General features: G+C 34.7%; 1 protein-coding gene across 2 annotated transcripts in view; it reads right to left on the bottom strand.

The window, feature by feature from the left end:
* MBOAT1 (membrane bound glycerophospholipid O-acyltransferase 1) overlaps positions 1 to 12,551 on the bottom strand; it is a 136,953-nt gene that overhangs the window by 42,513 nt on the left and 81,889 nt on the right. For both annotated transcript variants that reach the window (XM_074206962.1, XM_074206961.1), the window contains exons 5-6: positions 4,454 to 4,509; positions 321 to 375 (exon numbers count right to left, since the gene is read on the bottom strand). In XM_074206962.1, the coding sequence (XP_074063063.1) occupies positions 321 to 375; positions 4,454 to 4,509 (111 nt within the window). The remainder of the gene's footprint in view (positions 1 to 320; positions 376 to 4,453; positions 4,510 to 12,551) is intronic.

The raw sequence follows: 12,551 nt of genomic DNA, 5'->3' as shown, positions 1-12,551 counted from the left end.
GGGTTCCAGAGCTTGGAATTCCTAATACCTTCTAACACCATAACTTTAAGCTATTAAAATGCAAAACTGCACTATGACTTTGCATAATGCCTATATTACCTCATTTGATCCTCCACAACATTGTGATCTAGGTACCCCAGGGAGTATTTGATGATGAATGAGGAATCTGAGTTGCATATGGTCATATCACAGTTAGAATATATATAAAAATGTAAATATATATATATATATATATATATATATATACGTATAAGATACACAGACACACACATATATGTATATCAGAGGTTTGATAAAATTTAGGAGAATAAGAAACTTACTTTATAGCAAGTCGAAGTTGTTCAGGAGTAAGGTCCTCAGTTTTTCGGCCCAATCCTAGAAAGAAAAGATGAGATGATTGAAGTCATCATAGTCTGCCTTCTTGAATGAATGCTTCATTTTATGATAATACTATGAGAGGTTGTAGCCTGACTCTTTGGAGTTTGGGGTTTGCAAAACCCAAGGTTTTTCCTCTCCCAGACTAGTTCTCTCTCTCTGACCTAAGAAATCTTCAGATGCCACAGTCTGCTCCAACAATCCACAGAGGGCTGAGACTGCAATACACAGGAGAAACGTCCTAGCTCTGAACCTTGAATCAGATAAGAATAACTGATCAAATGAGTAAAAATACGATGGAACTCCATCTAGTGTGTTAGTTTCCCTTGACCCGTGACCTTAGCCCAATTTTTGAGTCATAAATTACTATGGATCAGTATAATTGTTCTGCCTTTGTCAGAACTAAGTCAACTAGAATAGTTTGTGGATCACTAGCAGTATAAGATCTATCTCAGTCATTGCTTTAAAATATCCCTTCTCCTAATTATTAATAATATTAAAAATTTTAATTGTTTGTATTTTTGTATAGCACTGAAAAGTTTACACATATTATCTCATTTAATCCCAAGAATAACCCTGTCAGTAGGCACTATTATCTTCATTTCACATATGAAGAAACTGAGGACAGGAGAGGTTCAATGGCTCACCTAGAGTCATGTACCTAATAAATATCTAAGGCAGGATTTGAATGTAGATCTTCCTGATACCAAGTATAACACCCCATCCATTATAACTGTAAAGCAATTATAATCAGCTTCTCCCAATGGTTGATTCCCTTGAAAGAAAAGGGAAAGAAATATCAGGGAAAGAAACATCAGTGCTGTCACTTAGATGATCAGGCAGTGTTTAGGGGAATTACCTTCTCTGCCATGCTCAGTGGGGAAAAGTATAACCTTGTTTGGATTCATCTGCTCAGCTTCACATTGCGAAGGAGAGCAGAGCTCCAATTCTTTAGTCAGTACTTATGGAGTCTTGTGGGGGGAGTCTTGAACTTCATGCAGGACCTGAATTTGAATTCTGATTCTTTCACTTAGCTCCTATGTGACTTTGGGTAAGTCACTGAACCTACTCGGTCCTCAGTTCTCTTGCCTATTAAATGAGAAATGCTGACTTGATGACCTTTAAGGTCCCTTCCAGCTATAGATTTATGGCACTGCTCCTCATTCTGGATTTATTAAGCTCCCTTCCTTATTTATTGCACACAAACACGCATACCACACACACACACACACATACACACACACACACACACACACACACTCAAACACGGTGCAATTTTGGATGCTGGCTTCTATCCATTTTACTGGAGATGGGAGAAGAGAGGGAAGGGATTAAGAAAAGAGATCATGAACTCCTACACCCAATTACCAATAGAAATCAAGAAATAATAGATTTTTTTCTAATCTTACAAAATATGTGTTGAAAAAGTTGAAGCATGTTTTGATTTTATAAAATCTCCAATCAATAAATCAAAGAATCAGACTCCTATAACCTACTGAGGACAGCTTTCTAAGAGGTTTCTATAGAAGTGAAAAGAAAAATCTACAACTCCCTCTTTTTAAGCAGAAGGATAACAATATTCCAGCCATCCATTTTATCCCTATTTTGTGAAATGAAATACAAAGAGGGCCATGGGATGGCCTTCCCATAGTGATGAGAAGATCACTATCCCTGGAGTTAAGAGATCGAGGATAATACTTTAGTTCTGCAATTTAAGATGAATGTACCCTGGGGCAAATCAATTAATCTCTTGGAGGATCAGTTTCTTCATTTATGAAATTGACAAAATAATCTTTTAACATTAAATTAAGGGCCTTATAAAAATTAAGCACAGTTGGATAGAGCACTGAGTTTGGAATTAGGAAGATAACTTTAGGAGTTCAAATCTAGCCTCTGACACTCACTAGCCATGTGACACAGGGCAAACCTCTTAATTCTGATTGCCTCAGGTTCTCATCTACAAAATTATCTGGAGAAGAAATTGGAAAATAACTACAGCATCTTTGACAAGAAAACCCCAAAATGGGATCGCAGAGAGCTGGACATGACTAAAAGTCACTAAACAACTACAACAAATTAAGAATATATATATGAGCTGTAATTTTCACTCTCAGGTGTGATGATCCCCTAGTACTCTCTAGATGATTTTTTATGCATACCTAAGAGAAACAATTATAGAAATAGCTCTGGCTTCCTGAAATAGGTAGTCCTCTTTTGGCACTGGGTACTGAAAGAAGCATCTTTGGTGTAAATGAGGACTTGTTTGGGGGCCAGGGGAAGATTTTGTCCACTGTACGAATGGAGAAATATGTCTCCCACCATGTAAGGAAAAACCAATCCAATTCAGGGTCATTATACATTAACACACAAATACTTATCAGATAAATTATTAACTAAACTTACATTTCTTTTATTTGTGTGTGCAAAATGCATTTGTTCCTCATTTAGAAGCTTAAAGTCTGTGAAATTAATAGCAAGCCCTTATCATGTACAGTGAATCAAAAGTTGTTGCTGCAGAACATTTATTATTAACTTGACCTCAGTGAAGTCACCAATCATAGGGTAATTCAGAAAATTTCAAAGGAAGGGCAGAAAAAAAATTTTCAAATTCTCATCTCCCTCTTACTAGAAAAAGAAAAGCTGTTTCATTCCTTGTAAGCAATAGCCAATGGAACAGGATAAACTGGACAGAAATGTCTGCAAATAATTCATTATACCTAGATTAAAAATAGGAAGGAGAAATCTTTAAGAGAAAAACCTTTTCTTTGCTTGAACTCACCAAATACTCATTAGGAAACTAGCAGTAAATGAATCTGGTTAAGCATTTATTTTATGTTAATGCATGGCTACATCTACTACTAATGGGAGTTAACTGTAAACTAAGTTACTCTGAACCTATCGATTTTGAGTACTTCAGTTTACAGAGCAAAATTATCCAAGAAACAGCTAGAGCAGAGGCATGGATTAAGAAAACTGAGGGTTACGACTAAATTAAATTAGCTCCCACACTTTTGAGAAGAATGAAGAAACATAGCTTTGATTAATTATCATTCTTCTTCTCAAATAGAAAATTCTCCAGGTTAAAAACAATTTACCAAATTAGAGTGTGTAATTATTAAAAGGAGCTTTTCCAAGGGGTAACTGCTACATCATAAGCAAGTTTTTAGAAAGGCAATAAACTATGCTAAGAAAATTGAGCACCAAACAAAGGTTTGAACAGCTATGTAAGCTTTAGAGAAGTCATTTAATCTCTACAAGCTTCAAATAAGTTTCCTTGTCAACAAGATGAGTATGACAATACTAGAACTAATAGGTCTGTTCTGAGGGAAACATTTTGTATACTAAGTACTGTATTTGTGTGAGCTATTATTTTTGAAAACTTTTCTATAGAAAATAGTATCTTAACTTGGTACCATAACAAACAATATTGGTTCAAATCAGAAGACCCCATTTCTGTAAACTTGGGCATATTAGTTCCCTGGTCTTATTTTCCTAATTTGTAAACTTATGTTTTGTAGTAGATGGCCTCTGAATTCTCCTCTTGTATACCATGCTTCTCTCCTAAAGAATAGATTGATGAGAAGAAAGTATACATTTCTGTGCACTCAGACGTACCTATTCCAAGGTTTTACATTGTTTTATTATTCCCATTCAAGTCATTTGTCAATAAATGACTGGGGGATGGAAAACTAAAATATTCTTTTCTAAAACATTGAACTATTCAGGTGAATTTCATCAATCAAAGTCAAATAGTGCTTAATTTGTGAGGTTTTTTAGCTTTTCTGGGATAGGAATAAAGCAAAGAAGATGCCACTTCTTTTTAATAGCACTGATAATGGAAGAGAAAGATTATCACCAGAAAGATTTATATCTTGGCAAGATAAAGAGGAAAAATATTTCAGCAAATTTAAAGTACTGTCTCAGGCATCAAGATATTAAAGGAGTTGACACTAATTTATGAGCCACAAAACTTCCAACAAGATGAGAATACAGCTCTTATTAGATTACTAATCACCAATACTATGGAAAGAGCAGTGGGCATTATGGCAACATGGCCATGAGGAGAGCATTTCCTCACCATCGTGAATTTGGAACGCCAGGGTTGTGATCTTCTGGGTCACAATCATCAGTGGCCTACAAAGTAAAGACACAGAAGATATAAGCCCTTCCACATATGCCACAGATCTAAAGATATTTCTAGTTAAAATATGCAGCAATAATTATGATAATCATCTTGAACCTAAAACAAAATACTGAATTTTTATATCTCATTCCAAAATACTCTTTTCAATACTTATAATAAGATCAAAGAATAACAAAATCGCAAACAGCAATTAAAAGGTTTCCAGAGATCATTTGGCTCTATCTTGGATATTTTCTGATGACAAATAATGAAAATGTTACAGAAGATTTATTTTAAAATAATAATTTCCACAACCAGGGACATTCATTGACCAGGAAAAAAAGAAATACCCAGATCTGGCTTGAGAACAAAATACATCAAAGACAAAAAAAAAAAAAGTGGGACCTTTTTTCTGATTATGTTTAAATAAAGAATTATATGTGAACTGAACTCATTTGCTTTTCTATAGGTCATTTCATCTTTTAACTCCATCTTAACTTCCCATTTTCTAATCTTTTAAAAGAGCAAGCCAGTAATAAAGCAGTAACACATTATTCTTTAAAAGAAAGTCACTCAGGGACCCAGCGAACATTCACTGAGAACTCAAGACCTACTTGAGAGGTAAAATGAATTCAACAAATCCCAGGGTCAGACTGCAATCAGACTCTAACAACTCAATTGCAGTGTGCAGAATGATTAGCAGCAAAAATACCTGATGATTCCTACATTATGGGATTCTTTTGCTCTCATTCTCATTCCTTTGGCTATTATGCCATCAGGCTAAAGTTTTGAAAAATTTGAAAAGAAAAAGAACTAAAGGAAAGAAACTCAAAATGTTCCACAGATGAGAAAAGATTCTAAGATTTTATATGTAAGTCTTGATGGATAGTGAAGTTTTCCCATATATCTTAGGACAAAGAAGAGTGGAAAGAATGATGGATGTAGAGTGAAAGAACAAAGATTTGATTCCTGACTCTGCTCCTTAGTACACTATGATAATGGATCAATCTTCCTGGATCTCAGTTTCTCCACCAGTAAAACAAGGAGGTGGGACTAAATGATCTTCTGAGTTCCTTTTAGTTCTAAATCTTGAATCCTGTGAGCCAAGGTAAATAATTATAAAAACTGCAGCAAAATCATCCATAAGCTTTGTATTTGTTCTGCAAGAAAGATTTTCCCAAGGTACCTAGACCAGAATACCCCAAGTCATTTCAGCTGATAATAAAATTATTACAAGGTAAATAGGACTATAATATCTTTATCACACAAAGGCTGCTAATTAAGAAGAAGAAGAAAAAACAGATTCAAGGTTTTTTTTTAATTTGCATTAAAGAGAGTAATTTCAAAATATAGTTCATATTGGCCAATGACCAGTAGAATTAATCCTTCTGGGCTTCAATTCTCTCATCTGTCAAATGGAGGAAATATCTCTTTTCTATATCACCTGGAGTAGTGAGATTTTTCAGGTAAATTGTAAGAAAAAAACTTCAAGTAGTTCAATTATTCAGTAAATTCAGAGGTACAAGGAAACTTCCAGAACCTCAGGAAGTTTTCAGAGTTAGAGACATGAGTTCAAGTCTTGGTCTTGAACTTAGGCAAGTCACTTTAATTTCTTATTTCCCTCATATGGAAAATAGAAATGAAATACTACTCATTTCTAGGATTGCTGGATAATGTACTTAAAATAATTCATGCATTTCAGTTAATCACACACACATATAACTCAAACAAAATCTGTATACATAAGCATGTAGATACAAGATAAACATAAAAGTCAACCAAGCTAAATCATCCAAACACTCTGAAAGAAAGAAAAGAGCTGACATTTTCCAGGTCAGTCAAATCTCCACCACAATCTTCCCTCAGACATTGATGGAGAATCCCCAGGACCTTGATGCTAAGATTCTTGGGAAGACAATATTTTTCAGATTACCAGCCCTGTTTCCAACCTAGTTTCCACAGTCACTAAGACCACCAACTTTAGTGGAGAATATATTTTTCTTCACTGCTCCCAATAGTAACTACTAATCAACTACCACCTTCCCTGTGACTTGGATGAGGACAGTCCACTTTCCTTGAATCTAAGAGCTCTGGGAATAGCAGCAACCCCTGACCACTAGCCTTGCTTTCATCCCAAATCCACAACTATCATCCACGTTAGCAAAGAGATTTAAGAGCAACAGAGCCCCCAAGTCACAGAGAAGAAATCAGGCATCATCTATCTAGCCAGTCTCAGGTAAACAGCAAGGTATCTTGAACAGCGAAAATAGAGGAGGAAATGTGCCATATGAATAAAACTCAGATCTTTAAGCTAGAGATCCTGGAAAGATTTGCACCCCAGACCACTATTCCTCCTTAAACTTGGCCCCAATAGCCATAATCCAGGGAAGCAATCACCATAGAGATGAGGACTATGGAGCTTTTCCATCTGAGTTACATCTGAGTGTGTAGTCTCCCCCATTAAAACATGACTTCTTTGAAAACAATGATAGTTTTACTTTTTAATTTATATTTCCAGCACTTAGTACAGAACTTTTTGTAAGTACCATATTTCCCCATGTATAAGCCCCATACCTTTTTGAAAAATTTGGGGTCTAAAAAAATGAGGAACATTTTATACAGTGGTTGTAGATTGTTTTTACTTGTATTTCCAGCTTTTTTTGCACCTGTTGTCTTTGTGCTCACTGTTTCATATTTGTTACCGGTATATTAGGTGATATTTTTCCACGTTCTGCCCAGAAATGGCTTGGAAAAGATTTTCGTCCAGTGCTGATTTTAAGTTCAAAATGATTCAATTTGCAAAAATGATGGAAAACAGGTTCACTTTCAATTCATGTGATATATGAAAACATTGCAGTCATGTATTATAAAAAATATTCTATGAAGAAATTCATTAAGAATTTTTATTTATATTTATATAAATATATGTTTATATATTTATAAATTATTGCTATAAGAATTGCCAGTGGTTTCTGGTATAAGAAAATACATGATGACAGAGTTAAGGTTGGTAGAATAAAAAACTGATGAAGTGGGATATAAAGAGCTAATATGTATTCCCATATAAATATATATGCTAACCATAAACATAAAAGGAAAATATATTATATACTTCATTGTTTCTCAGTTGTGTCTAACTCTCCATGACCCCATGGACCAAAAACACAAATATTGACCTTAAGGTTTTCTTGACACTGATACTGAAGTAGTTTGTCATTTTCTCCTGTAGTTCATTTAGAGATGAGGAAACTGAGCAAAAAGTGTCACTGTATTTCTCCAGGTATAAGATGCACCCTTTATCAAAAAATTTGGGGTCTAAAAACTGGGAGCATCTTATACAGGGGTTGAAGATTTTTTCTTGAATTCACACTTTTTTTTCAGGCTTTGTTGTCTTTGTGCTCATTGTTTTGCATTTGTTACCAGTACATTAGGTTACATTTTGCCATGTTCTTCCCAGAATTGGCTCAGAAAAGATTTTCCTACATTCAAGTTCAAAGTGATCCCATTTACAAAAGTAAATGGAAATCGTGTTGATGAACATAAGTTTGATCTTTCTCCAACTAAGAACACACTCCAAGACTGGCTCCCAGAAGAAGAAACCCTACTGAAAATGCCCCAGGGTAGAAGAAGGCTATGAGAGAGGCAAGTCAGCAAAATGGTCTGATCTAGAAAAGGAATTGTAGAGATGGATTGAAGATCAAAGGGCCATTGGAATTCCTGTGCCCACAAAGATGGTTCAGCAGGAGGCAAGAAGAACTTCTGATAAAAAAAGAAGTGACAGGTTTCAAAGGAGGTTCACGTAACAGAATGGACTAAGTATGTATACACCCAGCAGACTTGGCCAAAAGATGCCTGAAAGCTACGATCAGAAGGTCCTTGAATTTCACAATCAATAAGAAAAATTTGAGTTCAATAACTTTATGTAATTTTTTTTCAAATTTCGGGCCCCATGGGGCGGCTAGGTGGTGTAGTGGATAAAGCACCGGCCCTGGAGTCAGGAGTACCTGAGTTCAAATCTGACTTCAGACACTTAATAATTACCTAGCTGTGTGGCCTTGGGAAAGCCACTTAACCCCGTTTGCCTTGCAAAAACCTAAAAAAAATCATTCAAATTTTGGGCCCCAAAATTAAGATGCAGCTTATACATGGGGAAATTTGGCATGTCAGTGTCTACAAATTTTAAGTTGAGAATTTAACTTAGGTTAGGTATGCAATAGAAACAGAATCAAACCTGGAGTCAAAAAGACTCATTTCCCTGAATTCAAATCTGGCAGCAGACACTTAGTAATTGTGAGACCAGGGGCAAGTCAATTAACCCTCTTTGCCTCAGTTTCCTCATCTGTAAATGAGATGGAGAAGAAAATGGCAAACCAAAAGAAACAACAACCAAAGAACCACAACAAGGTATTTGAATGCTTTTTCACATATTAATTTATTAAAGGTTAAATCTACTATATCAGGTCTTTTACTAATGCTGTATCATATATGATTTAGTTTATGCTATATCTCAGACTACATGTATAATATGTTTACTGTGAGTGTTATTATAATTGAAATTGAGCATAAATGATATGAAAAAGAGAGTATAAGAGCAAAATCAATCAATCAACAAGCATTTATTAAATACCTATGACTCTGAATGTGTTTTGTTGCTCAGTTGTTTCAGCCATGTTCAACTCTTTGTGTCCCCATTTGGGGTTTTTCTTGACCAAGATACTGGAATGGTTTGCTATTGCCTTCTCTAGCTCAGGATCGCACAGCTAGTAAGAATCTGAAACCAGATTTGAACTCATAAAGATGAAACTTTTGTTCTAAACCCAACAATCTTTCCACAATAGTACCAAGGCACTGGCTAGGAACCAAGAATAGAATGGCAAAAATGAAACATTCCCTTTCCTCAAGGAGTTTACACTCTAAAGGAAGAGACACATATGAATTCATACACAAAAATATAAAGTAATTTAGGAAAGAGAAAATTATAACTAGAAGAACTGATCAGTCAACAAGAATTCATTGGGTTCCTATATTGGGTCAAACATGGCTCTAGATTCTGAGATCATAAAAAGTAAAAAAAACTGATGCATTCAAGAAGCTTCTAACTTATGAGCACATAGGGGTGAAGGTGAGGAAACAGCATGTTTGTGTGTGTGTGTGTGTGTGTGTGTGTGTGTGTGTGTGGTGTATGTGTGTGTGTATATACATATATATATATATATATATATATATATATATATATCCTAATACATATGTCAGAAAAAACCAAAATAACTTTAAGATATATAAAACAAGGTAGTTCAAAAGAAAAGGGTAACATTGGGGGAATGAAAGGGAAGAAGCATTTATATAGCTCCTACTATGCTAAGCATTGTGTGAAGCACTTTTTACAAATATTACCTCACTTAATACCTAATAATGATAGTAAACATTTATATAGGGTTTATAATGTTCAAGACATACTATTTTAAGTGCTTTATAACCATATCTCATTTGTTCTTCACAATAACCCTCACAGATAGGTACAATTATTATCCTTACTTCATAGATGAGGAAACTGAGGTAAACAGAAGTTAAGTGACTTGTCCAGGGTCACATTACTGGTAAGTATCTGAGGCTGTTTGACAAACTCAGGTCTTTCTGACTCCAGACCTGGGACTCTTATCTATTGTACCACTTAACCATACTTGAGATAATATTTGAAGTTAGATTAGAAAAGGCTTCATGTAGATCATAATCCTTAAGCTATGTGGAGATCAATCAACCATTCTGATGTTCTTTAGGAAGCCTAGCATTAGGGATGCTCCTCCAATGTTTTCTGTATAAAAATGATCCATCTTCATCCATGCTGTTACTTTAAGCTTCAAGCCCAATGACAAGAACAACATCAGAGCTAAGACCTATAAACATTCTTCTTTTAATGCCCCTTTCCTTTGGTAGGGATCCTCATTGGCTGAATAAAGCCTGGGAACCTGAATGAATCTCCAGTCCAGAGTGAAATCTATTTTACTGCAAATACTTCACTTACTATGAAGATTATATGCAGGATAAATTCAAGAGATGACCTTTATAGTGAAGTGGCTTATTTCCTACAAACATAAGATATGAATTTCTAACCATTCCTACAGTAACATTATATCTTTAATTGAGAAAAAATGAGGTGTATTCTCAGATAACTTTGGTTTGAGCAACCCAGGTTAACTAGGAGGTTCAATTCAGTTCCTAATTTCAGTTTAGCTCTGAACAAAAAAACAAATCAGCAAAGGGAAAAAAATGACCATGAAGCTGCACTGCCCCTCTAAGGAGAGGAAAAAGACATTTGCTTTATTCTGGTTTGGGCTTAGTTTGACAGCATCTCAAGTGCAATTACCTTATATCCTGCATGAACTGGATGGGATTTAAAATGCTCCAGTCAGGAGGTGTTGATAAAATTCTTTGAGGTTGGTAAATGAATGATTAAATTCATACATTAAAATTTAATTGTTACCACTCTACTAAATTTCTTATAATTTAGAGAGAGAAGAACAAATAAAGCAGCTAATAATACTTGATTAAAATACCTCCACTGTCCTGAATTTATAAGAAAATAGAAAGAACTCTAGACATGTAAAGGAAGGGATAATGCACTTTCTCCTTTTCATAGGGGTTCTTAAGCCCTTTTATGTCATAGAATTCCTTGACAATCTAGAAAATAAATTTGTAGAAATTCCCAGAATAATGTTTTTTAAATAATTGAAGGAAATGCCACATTTCAGTTCAAAGTTAGTGAAAATAGAGGATTTTTTTGTTTTGCTTTTTTTTTTACCATGCAGTTTCACAAACCTCCAAAATATACTCACATATGCCTCTATGGCTCCAAAAGTAAGAACCTCTGTCTTGGCAGAAGAAAAAGAAACATGTATTTAAGGGTTTAAGAGAAAAGAATAGATTAGGTTAAGGAAAACAGATCAAAAATATATATCAATATAATACAGCATTTAATGAATTAGAAACTATAAAAGCATTAATTTTATTCTAACCTCTTATTTCTTTTCCTTGATAGAATAATGCATAGTGGGTTCTCAAAAAATATTTATTGACTATTTTAGTCTTCCTAGAAACTGTGGCAAAAACCGAGAAGACAATTTCTCTAATACTGATAGTCTCAAGTCAGGTTCTAACAATTATTATTTTCAAGAAAAAATATATTTATATATTTTTCCAGTGAGCACATATATAAAACAATGATGTATTAATAATGTTATAATAGTTATGTCATTTATAATTTACTAAAAGCAAAAAAAGACCTAACATGAATTCCTAAATCTGAAATATCAAATTATACTAAATAATGTTCTTTTATGAATAATTCCCAGTATTTGTACATGTTTATACCAAAGCACAGGAAGGGCAAAAGAGGAGATGGGGCATCATAAATGGCTACTTGATACAGACTAAAAATTTTCTCTAGACAATAAGGCCTTAGAATCTGAGCTGAACTCAAATATTCCACTCCCAAAGGGTTGCATTCTGTCCTTGAATTTGTACACATACAGGGCTCCTAGTCATCAATCATGAGCCTTTCACTTGTATCCATGGGAACCACTTAACTAATCTGAAATCAAGGATTTGTGTTGGATATGGGAAGGGCAGTGCCATTTCTGAGCTTTTCTGTGAATGTTGTACTGGCCACCAAAATAAAAAAGAGCAAAGGCAAAAGGAATATTTTCCTCCCTCCAGAATTAATAATCTATTTCTAAGGAGAATAATATGAAAAGGAGAAAGAAGGATAGGGGCAGAGAGGGGACTGAGGTCAAAACAGCTAAATAATTATGCAGGTGAGAGGTTCTCAAGACAGATTTAATATAAAGGGCTCTTACTTAAAGTGTATTTTTTAGGCTTATCATGTTAAATAAAAATCCATATTTAAATGGCTTTTATTTATAGTAAGAATTTGTCATTATTCTAACTGGGAATTGCAAGACAGCAATAAGAGTGAGACTGGTTGGGCAGGAGCAGATGTACACACTCAGCTTTTGCACTTTAAAGCTCCCTAGGACCACCCATAGGATCATGATTT

The sequence above is a fragment of the Macrotis lagotis genome, chromosome X, assembly GCF_037893015.1.
Source record: "Macrotis lagotis isolate mMagLag1 chromosome X, bilby.v1.9.chrom.fasta, whole genome shotgun sequence".
Classification (NCBI taxonomy): Eukaryota; Metazoa; Chordata; class Mammalia; order Peramelemorphia; family Peramelidae; genus Macrotis; species Macrotis lagotis.
The sequence above is the reverse complement of the archived record's forward strand: the minus strand, read 5'-3'. Positions and strand labels throughout refer to the sequence as shown.